General features: G+C 42.1%; 2 protein-coding genes across 6 annotated transcripts in view; both read left to right on the forward strand.

The window, feature by feature from the left end:
- The window catches only part of LOC110536271 (vacuolar protein sorting-associated protein 37B), a 28,118-nt gene extending 17,280 nt beyond the window's left edge, over positions 1-10,838 (forward strand). The window contains exons 2-4 of the mRNA XM_021621965.2: positions 2,546-2,717; positions 7,349-7,431; positions 7,773-10,838. Of these exons, the coding sequence (XP_021477640.1) occupies positions 2,546-2,717; positions 7,349-7,431; positions 7,773-8,255 (738 nt within the window). The 3' untranslated portion in view covers positions 8,256-10,838. The remainder of the gene's footprint in view (positions 1-2,545; positions 2,718-7,348; positions 7,432-7,772) is intronic.
- A 2,349-nt stretch (positions 10,839-13,187) lies between these two features.
- Positions 13,188-20,968, forward strand: part of LOC110536272 (serine/threonine-protein phosphatase 2B catalytic subunit gamma isoform) — a 43,944-nt gene continuing 36,163 nt past the window's right edge. For 4 of the 5 annotated variants that reach the window (XM_021621966.2, XM_021621969.2, XM_021621967.2 and 1 more), the window contains exon 1: positions 13,189-13,886. In XM_021621966.2, the coding sequence (XP_021477641.1) occupies positions 13,817-13,886 (70 nt within the window). In that variant the 5' untranslated portion in view covers positions 13,189-13,816. Of the gene's footprint in view, positions 13,887-20,968 lie in introns of all 5 variants that reach the window. The other variant, XM_021621968.2, reaches the window with a different exon arrangement.

The raw sequence follows: 20,968 nt of genomic DNA on the forward strand, positions 1-20,968 counted from the left end.
ATTATACAGGTAACTATTTATCCACAGTATAGCAGGGGGTGTAAAGCAATAACACAAGTTTTTCCAGCAGCAAACTATGATCGATAATGTCAAAAGCTGCACTGAAGTCTAACAAAACAGCCCCACAATCTTTTTATCATCAATTTCTCTCAGCCAATTATCAGTCATTTGTGTAAGTGCTGTGCATCTTGAATGTCCTTCCCTATAAGCGTGCTGAAAGACTGTTGTCAGTTTCTTTACTGTAAAATAGCATTGTATTTGGTCAAACACAATTTTTTTACTAAGGGTTGGCAACAAGGTTAATTGGTTGGCTGTTTGAGCCAGTAAATGGGGCTTTATTATTCTTAGGTAGCGGAATTATTTTTGATTCCCTCCAAGCCTAAGTGCACACACTTTCTAGTAGGCTTAATTTGAAGATATGGCAAATAGGTGTGGCAATATCATCCTCTATTATCTTCAGTAATTTTCCATCCAAGTTTTCAGACCCCGGTTGCTTTTCATTGTTGATAGACAACAACAAAGAATTTCACCCTCACTTGACGGAATTCTAAATTACAATGCTTGTCTTTCATCATTTGATCAGTTAGACTTGGATGTGTAGTGTCTGCGTTTGTTGCTTGTATGTCATGCCTATGTTTGCTAATCTTGCCAATTAAAAAAATCATTAAAGTAATTAGCGATATCAGTGGGTTTTGTGATGAAGGAGCTGAGTTTGCCTTTTTGGCCAAAGTTTTATTTAGGTGCTTCAGAGCTTTTTACTCTCATTCTTTTATATAATTTGTCGTTGTTTCATAGTATAGTTTCTTCTTCGTTTTATTCAGTTTAGTCACATGATTTCTCTATTTGCATTACATTTGACAATCTTTTGTGCTGCCAGACTTATTTGCCATTCCTTTTGCCTCATCCCTCTCAATCATACATTTTTTTTTAAAATTCCTCATCATTCCACTGTGATTTAACCGTTTTTAGTCATTTTCTTAATGGATGCATGCTAGTAACTGGAATTAGCCATTTCATAAATGTGTCAAGTGCAGCATCTGGTTGCTCCTCATTACACACCACAGACCAACAAATTATTTACATTAACAACATAGGAATCACTACAAAATGTCTTGTGTGACTATATTAGACCCAGCCTTTTTGGAACTTTGGTTTTCCTAGATATGGCTACTATATTGTGAAAACAACTTCTGATGGATCTGGATATTTCTTTCAAGCAAATTTCTGCAGCAGTCGTAACGATGTGATCACTGGGAAGCTTAGCAGAAGTATACATGCTCATGTTATTTTTGTTATTGCAAGGTGGGCTGCACGCAGTGAACTTCCTACTAGAATACACTGCCTCAGTGCTAACAATATAACTCTGGCACCTGATTACTGCAAACAATAGCTGTAGGATCAGCAGAGGCATTCAGGGCAGTTAGAGGAACATAGTGTTATTGTGTCTACCAACGCCCCTGGTATAATGTACTTTGTAGTAGCATTATTTATTTTATTTTATTTGTTTATATTTTTTTAATTTGACCCCTTTTTCTCCCCAATTTCGTGGTATCCAATTGTTTAGTAGCTACTATCTTCTCTCATCGCTACAATTCCCAAAAGGGCTCGGTAGAGACGAAGGTTGAAAGTCATGCGTCCTCCGATACACAACCCAACCATGCCGCACTGCTTAACACAGCGCCATCCAACCCGGAAGCCAGCGGAGGAAACACCGTGCACCTGGCAACCTTGGTTAGCGCGCACTGCGCCCGGCCCGCCACAGGAGTCGCTGGTGTGCGATGAGACAATGATTTCCCTACTGGCCAAACCCTCCCTAACCCGGATGACACTAGGCCAATTGTGCGTTGCCCCACGGACCTCCCGGTCGCGGCCGGTTACGACAGAGCCTGGGCGCGAACACAGAGTCTCTGGTGGCGCAGCTGGTGCTGCAGTACAGCGCCCTTAACCACTGCGCCACCCGGGAGGCCCCTGTAGTAGCATTATGACAACTCATCGACACAATGGTAGGGACTAACTAAGCTGTGCTTGGGTCACTGATAAGCCATTGTCTCAATGCAGCCTTATGAAAGGATCCAGGAACCCAAATTATGCTGGTGGATCCCATCCTCCTTATAAAATGTGTTTTGTTTCCAAAAGGTATCAAAATTGTCAACAAAAAATACACCCATTGCGCTGCAGTAACATGTAAACATCTGAATCAGCGTTCCAGTGGTGTATTTGATCAGCGCACGTGCTAGCACTCCTTATGTGAGTGTAGTTCAGAAAAACAGAATATGCTTACTTAGAAGTAGTTTTCACATACAAACTTTATACTGTATATCCGAACTCCGAATCAAGTATGCTTCCCAAAAATAACATGGTCACTGTGGTAGAATGTTTATTTTGATTGCCGATTTTCTGATGTCCATGTAAACAGGATTATTAGGGAAATCTTTCTTCTTGCAAACTGTTTAATCTATTGTATTTATCTGACTATCCACAATAATCGCATTATTCAATTCATATAATCATACTCAATGTCTGTGTGATCCTTTGTATGTTGTAGATGCAGGAGGTGCAACAGACCAAGGAGATGATCCTGGCCAGTAACCGGAGCCTGGCAGAGCAGAACCTTCAACTGCAGCCCAGACTGAATCACCAGAAGAGCCAGCTCACCAAGTGCTACAGCTCCCTACAGGAGAGCTTCGAGGCTTACCAGGTTCACAAATCCAAACTAGGTAATACATGTTAAACTAGGTAATAGACGCTACAGAAACAAGACTAGGGTTCCTGCCCTATTGGCCATTCTGGCTCAGACGAGGCTTTCTTACTGTTTTGAATTTATATATTTGAATTTGAAATGCATTACTGTTGACATGAATAGGTTGATATGATAAACAACTTTTATTTTGGTTGACATGATTTGTGTGATGGCTTGACGGTTTGAAGAAGGTCAATGCTATTACCCGGATTGCCAAATTGACAACTCAATTTGAGCTTTTGAACATTGTAATTTACTGTCATGGCGGGTAGTTTGTGAGTTTGCATAATATTTTCCTCTTGTTTGTTCTTCCATTGGATTATGACACACAGACCTGACCAGTTTCTCCAGCTTTTCCCATCAGAAGGCCCATATAGTGGCCCTAACCCAGTTTAATTTTCCCTCCCGCAGTAGCTAATCTCTGCCAGTATTGAGCAGGATCCAGCATTGAATTGAGGGAGGGAGGGACACAATAGCCTATAATGACAAAGTCAAAACATGTTTTTTAGAATGTTTTGCAATTGTATAAAAAATGAAATACAGGAATATCTCATTGACATAAGTATTCACACCTCTGAGTCAGTACTTTGTAGAAGCACCTTTGGCGGCGATTACAGCTTTGAGTCGTCTTGTGTATGACTGTATCAGCTTTGCACATCTGGATTTGAGGATTTTCTCCCATTCCTCCTTGTTAGATGAGGAGCAGAGGTGAACAGCAATCTTCAAGTCTTTCCTCAGATTTTCAATGGGATTCAAGTCTGGGCTTTGGATGAGGCAACATTTTTGTTCTGAAGCCATTCCAGCATTGTTTTGACTGTATGCTTGGGGTCATTGTCCTGTTGGAATGTATATCTTCGCCCCAGTCTAAGGTAATTTGCACTCTGAAGCAGGTTCTCTTCAAGGATTTGTCTGTATTTGACTCCATTCAATGTTCCCTTGATCCATACCAGTCCCTGCCACAGAAAAGCATCTGCATAGCATGATGCTGCCACCACCATGCTTCACAGTAGACCGGTGATGAGCTGTGCCTGGTTTTCTCCAGACATAGTGTGTTGCAATTCAGGCCAAATAGTAACATGTTTGTCTCGTTGACTACAGATTATTTTGCCTTATGCTCTGTCTTTCATGTGCATTTTTGCAAACCCCCATCGTGCTGTCATGCTTCCGTCTGGCTATTCCATAAAGCCCAGATTGGTGACGTGCTATAGAGACTGTTGTCCTTCTGGGGGATGTGAGTACGTAGACCCATGAGCCACTGCGGATCCCATGAGGAGTTCTGTTTTTTTTGTGGCCCCCACCACCATCAAAGTTGCCCATCCCTGATCTAGGAGGTCGATGAACACTTCCTTGGACTTCATGGTATAGTTTCTGCTCTGACATGTAGTTTCAACTGTGGAACCATTATCTAGACAGGTGTTTCTTTCTAAATCATGTCCAAACAATTGAATTTGCCACAGGTGGACTCAACGTTGTAGGGACATCTCAAGGATGATCAAAGGAAATTGGATGCACCTGATCTCAATTTGAAGTGTCATAGTAAAGGGGTGTGAATACTTATGCAAATGAGATATTTCTGTATTTTATTTTTAAGGTCCAGGCAAGTTTTGTAGGGAAATGGCTAACTTATTGCAATTCTACACATTTTTAAATGGGTCAGAGAGAAAAATGTGCAATTCTAATAGCTAATCTCACGCTAATCGACATATTTTGCAATGAGGCTGAGAGAAAATGTTGCGGTTTTAAAGTTAATTTCCTGTAATTCTTAACATTTTGTGTTACATTTGACGTGTTCCTATGCTATCTGGGGGGCCCCCGAGCTTTAGGGGATCCCCCCTGTCTTGCGGGGCCTGTGGAGGTGCATCCTACGCCACTGAATAAATTGACTGCTGATACTTATGACCTGGTATGACGCGAAGGTTGCCAGGCAGCCCCCTCCAAACAGCATGCCAACATTTCACTTCAGTCTTTGTTGTGGTGGATGTAGCACTCACTGATAAAGTTAGTTTGTCTTTGTATTCTCCTCTCGTCACAAGAGCAGTGATTTGGCCCTCAATGCATAGGCTGCCATTTACCCTGCAGCTGAACAGGCTTTCTTTCTCTGCCTCCTTTTGTACACAGTAGATGGTATTGTGCTTTTACATTGACATTTTAGTAATTTAGCAGACACTCATATCCAGAGCGACGTAGTGCATTCATCTTAAGATGGCTAGGTGGGTCAACCAAATATCACAGTCCTAGTACGTACATTTTTCCTCAATAAAGTAGCTATCAGTAAAGTCAGCTAGAAATTAGTGTGTGTTAGTTCACAAAATACTTTTTTGGTGTGAGAGGGGGTGCTGTGGGATTATTTAAGATACTCTTTGAAGAGGTAGGGTTTCAGATGTTTTCGGAAGATGGGCAGGGACTCTGCTGTTCTAGCTTCAGGGGGAAGCTGGTTCCACCATTGAGGTGCCAGGACAGAGAAGAGCTTGGACTGGGCTGAGTGGAAGCTGCCCCCCCATATCATGGAAGGCCTCGCCACCTGCCATTTGTTTGTTGATGGCGAGAGGGCTTTTGTCAAATGTAGGATACCAGATTCCCTGTGTGCTGGCTATCCTAGTTGTAGATTTGCTGTAAGCAGCAGCCATAGTGCATCTGCATGGGAAGGACAGAGCAGGGTTGTGTCCCAAAAAGGCACCTTATTTTTGCGCTATATAGTGGGATAGGGTGCCATTTGGGAGACAGCCCACAGCGCTGGGAGCAACTGAACTCAGCCATGTGACCCAGATGAAAAGCATGGTCTTACGGCAGAATCAACCCAGTATTGTTTGGTACGTGTGTTTCCTTCGCATACAGTGACTCCCTCCATCCTCCACCATAGCAACTGCAACACGGGTGCTTCAGAACATTCTCAAGGGTGGCAGTGAGTGGGGACCAGGGTGGCAGGACAGACTGTGCCCCCCTGCCCCTTAGTACAACAGCGGGCAAAAAAAGCATGGGAGGGAGGGAAAGAGCGAGAGGAAGAGAGGCCAAAAAACTCCCCCTTCACTGTCAGTTGAGGCTGGTCTGTATCCATTACTAAATGGCAGTCTCATGATCCCTGGTCCAATCTGTGTGTGTGTTCCACTCTGGTCTTTCAGAGGTGGAGAATCATTCCATTGTGTGGAGAAGTGCTGATGCTTGTGTGTGTCTGTCTCATTAGAGTGGAGAGGGGATGAGAGTCATTTGGCTGGGCCAGAGGAAGAGCTTCTATCCTCCTAACACTTCACTCTGCAACTCACACCTACAGTATGCTTGGATTTGGTTCTAATAGACTATACTTGGAACATGTCTAGTTCACAAATAAATCAAATGATCTCAGGCATGTCAATTGGACCGATGACCACTTCCCCTCCCTGTCCTCTCTGTTTAAATGTTGTTTTCCTGTGATATTAGACAGACAGTAGTTCTCTCTGTCATTGTGGTAATTCACTGTGAGTGGGTGCACTCTGTTGGCTGGGGCAGCTGTGAAACGCCTTGCATCACGCCCGGGGAAGCTGGTTAAATTAAGCCAGTTTTATCTGGCACTGCGCAGGGAGGTGGAGGGGGCCAGGTCTTTGTCTAGGCTTTACCGTGTTTTCTCGATCTTTCCTTTTCTATCTGTCTCTGTCTTTCTTGCTGGAGCTCCCTGATGTATAGCTCAGATCTGTCATGGGTTTACACACGTATTACAATACTTTACAATACTTATTTTGTTATTACACAAACATTGTAATAACAGATATGATTTAAAAAAATTCTGCATACAAATTTTTCCAACCACTCATGCTCTCGTCTTCTAGGCTACATGAGTTATGTCTTTCTGTAAGGTGTGATTTGTCCAGTGTTGGTGAAATGTGGGTGAGTTGGCATTGGCACCACACTAGTGGTTAGGGATCATAAACCTAGAGTTTTGCTGTGTGATCTGGTTGCTTTGGTGTCAGGTTCTGCATGTAATTCCAGCAGCTCCAGCTGGTATTGTCTTTCAGTCAGCAGACTGACACAACACAGGAACCAGGCTGGCCTCTCGTTCAGCTTCCTTGGAGACTCTCTGACTGGGCCAAATAGCACCCCATACTCACAAAGGGCTCTGGTCAAAAGTAGTGCACTGTTTATGGAGTAGGGTGCATTTACAGACGCAGGCCCCAATCTATTTCAGTTCACCACTCATTATGAAAGACAGTCAGTCTCTTTGTTCAGAGTGGTTCTATCCTGACAACTCGTAATGAGGCCTTGGTTTTGGTGTCAGAGGTTGTTGTAGAGAATGAGTGACGGCTGGATATGGAGCTGTGTGTCTGTGTTCCCTGCTCACTGGTTGAATACTCTCTTATACTTCTGTAGCAGTCATCATGTGACTGTCTCATGTTATTGAGGCCTACTCATTATTTTCAGCAGTATTTTCAACAGTCGTGTGACTATGAGAGGCAACTATTTGAGATTAATTCTAGTTGCGGTCGTAAAACAAAATGTCAACTTTTGTCATGTCCTTTCCGTTCTCCTCTGTTCAGACCACATATTTCCAAGTGTTGTCACTGTGACATGATGAATTCTAGCTACAGTAGAAAACAAAATTGTAACTTTGTTTGTTTATTTTTTCTCTTCTGTTCACAGACCACAGCTCTGGAAACAGTTCATTGGAAACATTTCTTGCTCTATTGCAGGCAGAGGGAGCCAAGATTGAAGAGGAGACAGAGGTAAGCAGCATTACAACACCTCTCTCTGTCAAAGGATGGCCTAATGTGTCCTGCGGCATCAGTTTAAACACTGTGTCCTGCCGTTCCTGTTTTTATTTCCGCTGTGGCCCAGAGGCCCTATCCATTTATGGTTTATTAATCTGACTTTATGGTCCTGATAGTTACAAGTTGGGGGAACACCTTGCGTTTGTTCTTTAGTTTTGTTACTGTCGAATCCTCACATCTATTCATCACATTGTTTATGCTTTATTATAATTATTTTTTTTTCCATGAAAGGTTTGCATGGAATCTCCAGACTGCTTTCTTGGAATGTTTTTAAACCGTCCCTCTTTTCTAAACAGAACATGGCGGACTCCTTCTTGGACGGGGACGTCACCCTGGATGCCTTCATGGACTTGTACCAGAGCAACAGGAAGCTGGCCCACCTGAGGAGGGTGAAGATTGACAAGCTGCAGGAGATGGTGCTGAAGGGTGGACGGCTGCCTCGGGTCCCAGTCTCCTGCTCCCATCCTCAGGAGGTCTCAGCCAGGCCAGCCCCCCTATACACAGAGGCCAACAACCACAACCCCTTTCCAGTGCCTCAGCCCAGGAGAGCCCCCCCTCCCCCTCCAACCCAACAACCCCTAGCTGTAGCCCCCCAGCCCCAGCCTGCTGTCTTTTCCTACCCTGCCACCCCATACCCCCCTATCCCCCCCAGGGCGGGCCACCCTTTGCTCAGTGTCAAGCCTGGGTACCAGCACCCTTTTGTGTCTCAGTACCCCCCTGCCCTGCCTCAGAGGCCTCCCCCTCGCATGGCTCCACAGTCTGGCTTCATGATTCAGTAGTGAAGGGACCACAGTACAGGTGCATTACAGTACATGCAGTGGACTTGCACTGCAGCCTCGCTGGAACTATGAATACGGTGCAACGTATCACAAAGGGGGTTGATTGACTTGCCAAGGCTGGTCTGGGCGTCCAACTGAAGAAGAAAAAAACAATCTATACAACATCGGGATTGAATTTGCACTCTTCTCACCAGAATCAGAACTCCATTGCTACAACACCCCAGAAAGGACTTGACCTACCAGTCTGCCTATGTCTGCAAAGCTAAATCCCTCAGCGACAGGGCTTTAGATGTAGTCTAAAGTGAAATAAATGTTAATGTATGGTTCACTGGCCTCAGTAGCCTGGACCGGCCATCACCCCAGTTAAATGAGCCCTAATTTTTCACCACTTTGTCCCAGTCAGACAGTCCATGCCCCTCAGTAATGTCCTCAGTCCTCCCTTTTCTCCTGACGGTGCCTCGTCTGAGGTATCTAAAGGGAAGGGGGACTATAGCCATTCAACGCTGTTTCTCATCTGAGCTACTGTGTCATTTCAATTGGTTGTTTTTATGTTGCGTTACCAGAGACTGTTCACGGAAGGTATTGGCAAACCATATGCAAAACGAACAGAGACCTTACTGTGCTGTTTTTAAAACTTATTTCCCAGGTATATCTGCACAAACCTGTATCCATTATATTCTGACTTACTGACTTATTTCCATAGGGTACTTAGAAATGTTGAGACTTCTTCTTAAATGAATTAATATATATTTAGAGTACTAATGTCTTGCTGGATGCTTATTTTTGCCAGGAAGGAGTGGACAGACATTTTTACAGAAATTGTGAGGTGGGTGCATCTCTTTTCCAGCACAGGGATTTGTCAAAGGATTGCATGGATCGCATGCTCAATCCAATAGGGAGGTCAGTTGGTCTCTGTCGCTCAGGGCAGATATGTACAAACATGCACTGATAAGGGTGGGTGGGGCTCTTGTCACAAACACACTGAAACCTGGGCCTCTTGCTCTGGCCTAATGAAGGATCTGTCCATGGCCATATAATACATGTTCCTTAACTATATTTTAGTCACTTATCTAATAAGCATATTTTATGCTTGAAAGTTGAGCCATTTGTTTGCCTTTCACCTTTTTTCTTATCCTTCATCACTCCTTTCATCATTGAATTAACTTTTTATCTTGATTTTACTTGGGTACATGTTCTAAAGCGTATCATTCTTGATGTTTTAAGTCATTGCTGTTGAAACAAGATTTAGTCTATATATCTTAATCTGTGATATAACCATGTAGTCCATGTAAAATCAAGCATATAACTGAGCCAGTCATCCACAGTTGTGTGAGCAGTAGCTCCCTCTGTATGTAGACAATGTTTGTGTTGGGCTCTAAAGATTTGATTCGGATCATATTGACTGAACACCAAAGATTCCATGTCATCTTAATGTCTCTGAAGTTGTTTATAGAGTAACCGTTGTGTAAATTACTATTTTCATACCTTCCTGCATATCCATTTGTTAGGTTTATACCCATATGGCAGTAGTTTGAAGTGTGCACAATTGAACGTTTGTAGCCTATTGTTTCTTCACACCAGACACCATATTCAGGAAATGGAGTCTGGATCAAACATAATTTAGTACCCATCTAAAATGTCTCTTGCACCATTTTTATTACAAATACTTATCCCGAAGGAGTCACATCCTAAAACAGTTGTTTGTTACCTTGTCCTAAATGCTGCAGTTGTGCACTGTTAAAGAGCCACTGAGTGCCTACACTGGACTGATTATGGAGAATCATACTGCTCTATACTCGATCTGTGAACACTGACCATGCTTGACTGCTCTGCTGCTCTGGATCCCCCTAGCCTAATGATGTACATGTATAGTATGTTCCTAGCCCTTTGCTAACCCTACCATCAATGTTTTACTTCCCCTTGGCTGTGCCCCAGTTCAGTTCTCCAACTAATGTGATGGTTATGCATGCCTGGGGGCAAGAAAGGCTTGATTCTGTCTGCCTGTCAGGATTCAACTCTCCTAACTGGTGCTATGGGGCTGGTGCCACCGCTTCAGTTTGCTTCTGAATTTGTGCTTGAGAGGTATGTCTTCAGGGACTGTGCCTAATGCTTGTGTGGTACTTGTACAGTTTCTTTATACCATCAATAGAAGGTGGTTTGCTTGCCCTGAGGTGGGTGACCACTATTTCTGTTCTTATGCATATCTATGTTTCACCAACACAATGGGACTCCTAGAGTTTAAAAAAAATTTGTCTAGTAACAAACAAATGCATATTTTTGATAAATGGTCCACAATCGGAGCAATAAGTTTGCTTGTGATTTATTATATACCCATTTGGTTTGATGAACTTGCATTTCTAACTTAAACTGTTAAACTCTGAAATTAATCATTGATTTCCTCTGCTGTAGTTAGCTGTTTGTCTGTAACGGGCATAATTCAGCTGTTTGGGCTGCTTTAAAATAGACATTTGTAGTACTCATTTTCATACATTGTTTGCTATGTTATGCAATGTAATGTTGTAGGTCTTTTAGATTTTAAGATTGTAGATGTGGTTGGTGGAATTATAAAACTATTTTTAAGGATGGTGAATCAATCGTGTTTTTATTTTATTTTATATTAAATGTATTTGTTGTCTCGAGTTTCATCACACCAAATCACAAAGCTTGATCTGTAAGTTTAATGTAGGTTGTTAGGGAGTAGAGCTGGTACAGTTGGCCATTTCAACTTAATTCAGAATACTTAGAAAGGTTATATTCCAAAATGTGAGGTTAACAATGACATCTGAGCTTGGTGGCTCTTTAACAGTGCACAACTGTCAATGGAGTTGATCTCCCTCTACGGCCTAGGCCTCAGTCCTATTCCTTTTATAGGGCTCTAAATTTGACCAGGACCCATAAGGCTCTGTTTACAAGTAGTGCACTATGTAGGAAATAGGGTACCATTAGGAACACATCCACGCTTACCTACTGTCTCACTGTTAATATATTTTGCTGTGAAGATGTATACATTGTCACATCTTGATAATGTTAAATGTTATAATGAACATTGGAGTTAAATGACTTTTTTTTTATTTTTATGAATCCTAATTACAATACAATAGCCACTCTTGATGGTAAAATCAAGCTGTGGGGTATATTGAAACAAGACCGCCATCTAGTGTTTATTTACTGACATTGCCATGAAGTATAATTACTATATGATGTTCCTTGGACAACAGGGGAGAGTCTCAATTGCATCCTCTCACGTCCTTCTCAAAATCCATTGGAGGAGGTCAGAGAGGCGGGACCTCTGGATGAGAAAGCCAATGGGTTTTGAGAATGAGACGGAAGCACAGAGCATGTAATTAGGATTCTCCCCGTGTATGTGTGTATGATGTCCCTGGGAGAATATTTAGCTATGGTCTAAAAATGAACATATTCAGACTTTTCCTAATCTAAACAGAAATCTGAAGTGTATGGATAATGATATGACAGGTTGGCTGCAGGTGTGCCCAATACAAAAAAATGTTAACAATCAATGTCAATGAAACCGGACACTCGACTTAGGAACTATCTACACTGCTTTGAATTCATTGTCGACTTCTCATTTATGATTAAACTAATTTAGCTTTGGCAAATTCTATCCAGTGTTAAACCCTTTCTGATACAGCCAAAACATAGTGGATTTTGAATGCACCCAAGTGATGTGCAGATGTTTATTTATTTTACCTTTATTTTACTAGGCAAGTCAGTTAAGAACAAATTCTTATTTTCAATGACGGCCTAGGAACAGTGGGTTAACTGCCTGTTCAGGGGCAGAACGACAGATGTTGTACCTTGTCAGCTTGGGGATTTGAACTTGCAACCTTTTGGTTACTAGTCCAATGCTCTAACCACTAGGCTACCCTGCCGCATTACGTTATCATAGCTACATCATGACCTGGTCAGGGTACAGAACAAAAAACACATTTTTGGAGGAATGGCAACAGAACCAGCAACGAAAGTAATCTCTAGTGTTCTGGAACAGAACTGTTATTTTAAAATCTTGAGAACCGGTTAATAATGTTATTTTTTTGTTCTAAAAATATACTTGTTTACAGTGGTGTAAAGTACTTACGTCAAAATACTTTGAAGTACTACTTAAGTTCTCTTTTTGGGGTATCTGTATTTAACTATTTATATTTTTGACAAGTTTTACTAAACTACATTCCTAAAGAAAATTTACTTTTTACTCCATACATTTTCCCTGACACCCAAAAGTCCTCGTTACATTTTGAATGCTTTGCAGGACATGAAAATGGTTCAATTCACACACTTATTAAGAGAACATCCCTGGTCTGGCGGACTCACTAAACACAAATGCTTAATTTGTAAATTATGTCTGAGTATTGGAGTGTGCCCTTGGCTATCTGTTAATTTTACAAAAACATGAAAATTGTGCCATCTGGTTTGCTTAATATAAGGAATGTGAAATGCTTCATACTTTTACTTTTGATACTCAAGTATATTTTAGCAATTACATTTACTTTTGATAGTTAAGTATATTTAAAGCCAAATACTTTTAGACTTAAGTAGACTTATACTGTGTGATGTTTACTTGAATCATTTTCTATTAAGGTATCTGTTACTCATGTATGACAATTGGGTACTTTTTACACCACTGCTCCTGGGATGCCAGCCTGGTTTAGGATCAGATAGGGCAAAGTAGTGGTGAGGTTTTAATGGGTGTAGGGGTTAGTTGGTAGGGCAATTTTCCTCCCTTTTTTCTGTCCTTTTCTCCTTCCCTTTTTGTGTCACAAAGTGTAATGAATTCATACTCCCGAACAGTAGGTGGAAACAAGGCCAGACAAAATCAATTAATTAATAGGGAGGTCGTGACCGGTATCACACGCCAGTACAGTAGGTGTCAGTGTATGCATTTCTCGATTGCGATCAGCCAACACAAATTTAAAGAAGAAGAAGGCGCACCGATTTGACAAAAATGGTCTGCTCGAACGCGCCCTGTCTGTGTGGGCTGTCAGATTAGCTAGAGTTTAATCCGTTGGGTTATGATCAGAACGCTAGTTATACCTGGGACAGGGTTCAATAACCACGAGGAAACGCAGGTTTGAAGGCGATAGATTTTATGAATGAGTAGCTAATCTAAGTAATCCAAGCCATTTGATGAGATGTCTGAATAACGTTAGCATTCAAATGGCTTGATAGCTAGTGATTTGTCAATCTGATAGACATTTAACGTTAGTTAGCCAGCTAACAGTTAGTTAGCTCTTAAACTCTTAAAGTGGAAAATCGGATTTTCTACAAAATATTAAATAATTTTGATACGCGGAACAAGCAGTCCCGGGTTTGATGGTCCACTTCAGTTTGTGACATTTTGACACGGACTAGCTAGCTAGCTCGTTAGCAATCGAGCATAGCTAGCTAACTACTGTAGCTAATTAAATCAGTATTGTCGGAAAAAAACCAGTCTCTCTTCAGTCTCAACATAACGTCAAAACAGTGTAAGCAGCTAGCTAGTGCTAGAGGCTAGCTAGCTAGGTCATCGAGCTTGGTCCTGAATCTTGAGGCAAGGCGAAATAATCATGTCTGGGAAAGACAAAGACAAGGAGAAAACCGTAGAAAAACAATCTACAACTGAGCGGCTCGTAAAAGGTGAGTTGACTTTGCAGGAGCTAGCTAGTTAGACTTCAATTTAACAGTCCATGGGTTAGACAGTTGGCTAGCTAACGTTAGACCACAAACTGCAAGAACAGCATGCTAGTAAACTATATTGAACGAACAAATTGTATCTGCTTGGCTGCAGTAGTTAGGTAGTTTGGCTAGCTAGTTCTGTCAATGTTAACGTTACATTTCGTTAGGACACACAGTTTGTAACTAGCTATATATATTTAGCATGGCTCACTCAACAGCTATAGCTAGGTAGTCAACAGGCACGACATACACAGAATCGACACAGAGACAATGTTACTCGCAATCAAAAAAATTGAGTTTGTTAAAAATGGTTGTCTAGCTAATCTAAAAATAAAAAAAAATGCTTGTTTTTTGTGACGGTCACCAATTTCTCTGATGGGTTTACACTTGTGGTGGTAATTTTTAGGACCGGGTTTATAGCAGCCCTGCCATGAAGCTTGGCTGTGAACTGGACTCAGGGGGCCCCTTTGACGTTGGCTCTAAATCAGGGTTATTTAAACTTTTTCAGATCGAGACCCAAAATGTGAAATTGACCGTGGTCCTGTGACCTAAATTGTTTTCCAACGACCCAAATTAATAATAAATGGTGTGTGATTATAAATGTATTCTCATCACTCATGACCCACCTCTCACATTCACAGGGCCCATATTGGGTCCTGACCCAAGGTTTAAGAAACTACTTTAAATCACCTGGACATAGCTTTGTGGTTGCAGACAGACACCTTCTCCCATGTCTACTGACTGTCTGTTGTCAAGGAACGTGATGCAGGTTTCAGTGGGGCGGTCTAGATAGGCCTGTAAGTTCTCATCATGAGGAATTGAGTGACTGTGTGCAGTGTGTCACACAAGCGCGACTGAGGGAGTGCGTGCCGTGAGAGGTTTGCTATTGCTGTGATTAGGCTGGCAAGGGGGATTCCTGCACTCTGCTGTTGTGGTTCCCTGGGCAGGCAGAACCTCGTTAGCACAGCCTGGCCTAAACCGGTCTCTTCAGCCGAACCCGAGCCAGCTCCCGGGGAGACCCCCTCTATCAACCCAGCGCTACCGACCCTTTCGGGGAGAGTGCTGGGCCTGCAGCAAGGGAATACCCTGTCAGGGGATTGCAATTTGTACGCATGTCTGCCAGTAGGGAGAGGGTGAGTTAATTGTGGAAAGAATCTCCCCAGTGACGTGTACAACATGGTCTAGCTACCACAGGGTGTGAGAGAGTAGCGGGAGGGAGGAAGAGTGGAAGAAAAGTTGGTTTGTTCATACAGCCAGCCAGAAGCAGTGGGGATCCCAACCTGGCAGTTTAACTGTACCAAGGCTCAGGAGAGACTTGGTGAGTAGGATGATACTGCTACTCCTCTGCTAGTGGTACTATCCACACGATTGATCTCACTCACTGCTAGATATGAAACTGACACTTTGGATAGCCTACATTATTGAAGAGATGGGATGTTGTGCGAGTGCTCTACTTCTACCACAATTGTAGCCCAGATGGAAAAGAGGAGATATTCATAATTCTTTCTTTATTGGTGAGTTCATATTTCACACTCCACTTCATTCGTGTGATTTATGGGAGCCTCAAATCAATCATTTGGTATGGTAATTAAAAACTGAGTGTAGACTTGGCAGCTGTTCCTGTCCGAACGGGAGCGGCCCACTTGGGTCCTGTGCAGTGCAGAGTATGTGATGTCACTGACTAAGTGCCAGAGATGACCACAACTCTGTGTAATTAATTCATTTGGTAAAGTAAAGGCATTCAGTGATTAGGGCAATTTGGATGGGAGGGACCTTCCCACAGCACCCTGTGCCACATCCACTGCCCTGATTCTGTAGCCTAATCATTCAGTGTGCCATTACCCCCTTTTGTGAGTATTTGATTATATAGTAGACAGACTACAATAGACAGACCAGATCTGAAACAAGTTTATCAGAATTCAGTGTTTCCACTATATGCATTTAGCAGCGGTGCACCGCGGCTGCTAAATCATTGCTACCACAATAATTTTTTGTTGGTCTTGTAGATGTATTGATATTCCACAGGAAGATCCCATCCCCCACAACTGCTGCTGCGGCTGGAAAAAAATAATAGAAAAAAATCTGAGAATTAAATAAATATTGTTTGTTTGGGTAAGATGTAGGCCTACTTCATTAGATTCAAGACTTTTTTGTTATGAAGCAGAAGCTATTGAACATCCATGCTAATTAGTAAATCTGAAGGAAAGATTAATTTCTGGTGTACTGTTAGGGTTGGGTGGTGTCCAGATTTTCGTACTGTCATAGTTTCTGTACCATACCAGGGTATATGGTATTACCAGAAGTGCACAGTAGGGGTGCTATACCCCCCTTCCCCCCCAAATACAAAATATGTATTTATTTTTTTACTCGCATAACAATTTGGGAAACAGGGATCTTGATCCAGGAGGGGATTGATTGTCTCTGATCTAACCAAGAAGCTTGATCTTGACATCTAACCACTTAGTTAGCAAACCAAATGCATAGCTGGAACCCTGAGCTGGATATAAGTTATTTGACATCTTAGAGTTCTTATAGTTAAGCAGTGGCGTACCACGCAGCTCCCGCAATGTGTCATTTAAAGCTATTGAAAATTATATCCTGGTATAAACTGTATATTGCCCAAGCCTAGTGTATGTCTATCCTAACCTATCATTTTGTTCCCAAACTTATGGTCTTCCTGACCAGTATCAGTTTGACTTTCACCACTACTGCAGACTGAGATCATGCGCAGGTGACCCTAGAATACATGACTGATCTATGCGACGTGTGATCCAACTGCCTTGCTCTAGTTAGTTTCACTGAAATGGTGGCGTTGATCCCTATACCTGGCCAATAGGCCTAGCCCTTGACATATGGTTGCCGCTGCCTGCCTTTGCCCCTCACTGAGTCTCCATCCATCCATATTTTCTTGGATCCTTGGGGCCAGGATCTTGCCTCCAGTGGGGCTAGCTTGCTAGGCTACCAAATACACAGACTCTGACCCTGTAATAATAGGCTAATAGAGGCTTTTCCCTAATCTCTTCTTAACGCTCGTACCCAGCTTACAGTTCCTTTTGTGGCCTGCCTCGTAGGCCCAGGAGCGCTTACGTTTATTTATACCACACTTGTCAGAGCATGACAGCTTGTCCTGATCATAGGGTGAGTTGGAGTTCACTGTGTGTGCTGCTGTAGCAATCCTATGCCAGCCCATCACATATTCAGCCTGTGCCACACCTGTTCTGTGCTGCACACCAAAACAAGGCTGCATAGTATCATAAGGTTCTGGTCAAAAGTAGTGCGTTAATAGGTTGGGCTTGCGTTTGACTGATGGTTGCTCCAAAGTAAGGATGCACATTTTGGTAAATTTTTCTGCCCGACTAACTGGCTCTCATTAACGGGTTAACAAACTGTAAAATTTGTTCCAAACAGTAAAATGTGACCAACAGAGCATCATACACTGAACACAAGTTTTTCATTAAGAGCTTAATTGAAACATGCAACAATAGCAAGACTTTTGTCTCACAGCCATGAACATGCAACTCCTGTAATGAAGCAGCCAATGTAAAACATTCTTAAAAGGGCACCTGATGCAAGCGGTTCCTTGTGTGACCAATGAAGATCTCCGGTTGAATCTTATAATGTGGGGGGGGGGGATCTAAAGATGGAGCAACTACAATGCGTTGTTATTATGACTATGATTGTGCCTTTGGCTTCTGGACAAATTTAATCATGTTGATATGAAAACAGGGTTTGACACAATTTTTTTTTACCACTTGTCAAGTAGGACAGATTTTTTTGTTGTTCTAAAAGCCGAAGTCACTTGTACAAAATAAAGTTTAACACAATTTTTCTATTTGACGTAGGGTTGCACATTTTGGGGAATATTCAGAGGTGAAAACTTTCTGTCGGAATATATGGGAATTAACAGAAATAAATGCAAATGAATATTAATACCATTTAAATGTAGATGTTTTTTGCATTGGATATATTTACCATATCATATGGAGACAAAAATAAACATTTTGCCTTATCATAAGTAGACATAATTGCAAATGATTAAATCCTTCCAATAGAAGAAAACAATTTAGTTACGAATTGAACTTTAATTAAATGAGTTGACTCTTCACATGGAATGATTTACTGAACAACAAAAGGGAGTATTGAATGATCCCCAATGATCCATCACATCTCCCAAAAACGTTTTCATCATAAGATGATAGTCTAGAAACTAAAGCTTTGGTTGTCTTCTTCCTCAGGCTTCCATATGCCTTCTCCCTGGACCTCCTCAATGTCCACCTCTTGGTCATCAGACTGAGGCCTCATCTTCACTGTCACTTTCCAACATTGTTGAGGATGGCTCGTTGTCAGGCTCAAATAGCCTCAAATTTGCCCGGATGGCAACCAATTTTTCAACCCTTGTATTGGTCAGCCTGTTGCGTGCTTTGGTGTGTGTGTTCCCAAACAAGGACCAGTTGCGCAACCAGGGAAAGAGCCTCAGATCCCGAAGTCCCTTCCACCAGGTGGCTGATGAGATATGTTGGCCCGACTGCCATATTGCATCTCCATCCCAAAGCCCTTGCTTGGAAGTGTACCTCGCCAGACTGCCAAGAACCTTGCACTCATCCAGACCAAGGTGGCGAGACACGGTAGTGATGACACCGTAGGCCTTGTTGTTCTCTGCACCAGACAGGAAGCTCTTGCCAGCATACTTGGGGTCCAACATGTACGCTGTGGCGTGTTTGGGCTTCAGGCAGGAGTCTTTACACTTTTTGATGTATTTCAGAACTGCAGTTTCCTCTGCTTGGAGCAACAGTGACGTGGGCAGGGGAGTACGGATTTATTCTCTTACATCTGCAAGCAGAGTCTGAACATCAGAGACTCCTTCCCCTCCAGGAGATTGTCAAACGTGATGACAACACCACCCCAACGGGTGTTGCTGGGCAACTTCAATGTGGTGCTCTTATTCTTCTCACTTTGCTTGGTGAGGTAGATTGCTGCTAAAACTTGATGACCCTTCACATACCTAACCATTTCCTTGGCTCTCTTGTAGTGTATCCGTTGTTTTCAGTGCCATGATGTCCTTGAGCAGATTCAATGCATGAGCAGCACAGCCAATGGGTGTGATGTGAGAGTAGGACTCCTCCACTTTAGACCAAGCAGCCTTCATGTTCGCAGCATTGTCTGTCACCAGTGCAAATACCTTCTGTGGCCCAAGGTCATTGATGACTGCTTTCAGCTCATCTGCAATGTAGAGACCGGTGTGTCTGTTGTCCCTTGTGTCTGTGCTCTTGTAGAATACTGGTTGAGGGGTGGAGATGATGTAGTTAATTATTCCACGAACATTCAACTACCCATCAGAGATGATTGCAATAGTCTGTTTTCTCTGATTTCCTTGACCTTCACTTGAACTCTGCATCCAGAAAATGAGTAGATAAAGCATGTCTGGTTGGAGGGGTGTATGCTGGGCGAAGAACATTCAGAAATCTCTTCCAATACATATTGCCTGTGAGCATCAGAGGTGAACCAGTTGCATACACAGCTCGAGCAAGACATTCATCAGCATTCCTTTGACTACGTTCCACCATTGACTAAAAAAAAAACTTCTGATTTCAGGAGGACCATGAGCTGTTGCTGTCGATAAGGTGTCTGATTCATAATTTTCACCTCGAATAGAACTTTATGCACTTGGCCAGATTCTGCATCTTTGTTGCATTCTTCACATATGATTCGGCACAGTATTTGCAGATGTAAACTGCTTTTCCTTCTACATTTGCTGCAGTAAAATGTCTCCACACATCAGATAGTGCCCCTGGCATTTTTCTGTAAAGATTGGAAAAAATGAGTAAAACAAATACAATTCCATGTACAGATAAATTGTTAAGCAGTTAGATTAAACAACTCCTTTGTAAGATGCATGTTTTAAAATGAAACGTATGGAAACAGGTGAATTAACACTCCTCAGTTAGCAGGCTCAAGCAAGTTTAAACCCATATGGTAGGAAACACTAACTAGCAGAAATGGTTAACAAGTTAGAACTGATTTAAACACTTTTCTGTAGGCTACTGTTTACTAGTTAATTACAAAAAAATTGTGTATGTCATAAAATATATTCATCCCACCCAGTATTGTAATCAAAACTTACCAGAAAGCATGTAGTCCTTGGCTCAGTGTGGGCTCAATTGCATCTCATTAGTGTGCAAGATCTTGAGAATCATCTGCACATGTGATGGAAGTGCACTGTGCATGCAGAGGGTTGCAATTCTATTGAATTGGGGATATTTTAACCAAAATATGCCACAAGACCTAGAATTGCTTTATGTGTATCCGATTAAAAAGGTTAACTTTTGCGGCGGCAGGTAGCCTAGTGGTTAGAGCGTTGGGTCAGTAACCAAAAGCTTGCTAGATCGAATCCCCAGAGCTGACAAGGTAAAAATCTGTCGTTCTGCCCCTGAACAAGGCAGTTAACCCACTGTTCCTAGGCCGTCGTTGTAAATAAGAATTTATTCTTAACTGACTTGCCTAGTTAATAAAGGTTAAATAAAAAATAAGCTTACTTTTTTGATGATTTTAAGTCGAATTTCCCAAATTCGGACCTTTTGCAACCCTGATTGTACGATGCAAGGAACATTTGTTTTATTTATTGTATTATACTTTGTCTTTAAAATAATTCCCTCCAGGGCTCGATATTAAGGTTGTTTTTTATGGTTGGGTTTTGGCTAGGCTACTTTGAAGCAAGGTAAGACATGCCTTATAATATGAACTAAAACATTCAGGTTTCAAGCAATTAAGGAGGCTATATGTTTTCAAAATGCATACTGCCTCCAGTTTAGATTACAAGGTGCTGACACACTTATAGTCCTACCATTTTGCCTATGCACTCTAATGGAGGACACCTTTCAATTAGTTGTAGAGAAATAAAAACAATTGTCATAGAAAGCTGGAATCCTCTTTTTAATCGTGGCCATAAACTCACGATTGCATTTAGAATTGTTGCACAATGATTTGGCTTATAAAACCACTTCACTCCAGGAGCTGCAGCTTTTGCGCTGTCCGATAAGTAATAT

The sequence above is a fragment of the Oncorhynchus mykiss genome, chromosome 11 (assembly GCF_013265735.2).
Source record: "Oncorhynchus mykiss isolate Arlee chromosome 11, USDA_OmykA_1.1, whole genome shotgun sequence".
NCBI lineage: Eukaryota > Metazoa > Chordata > Actinopteri > Salmoniformes > Salmonidae > Oncorhynchus > Oncorhynchus mykiss.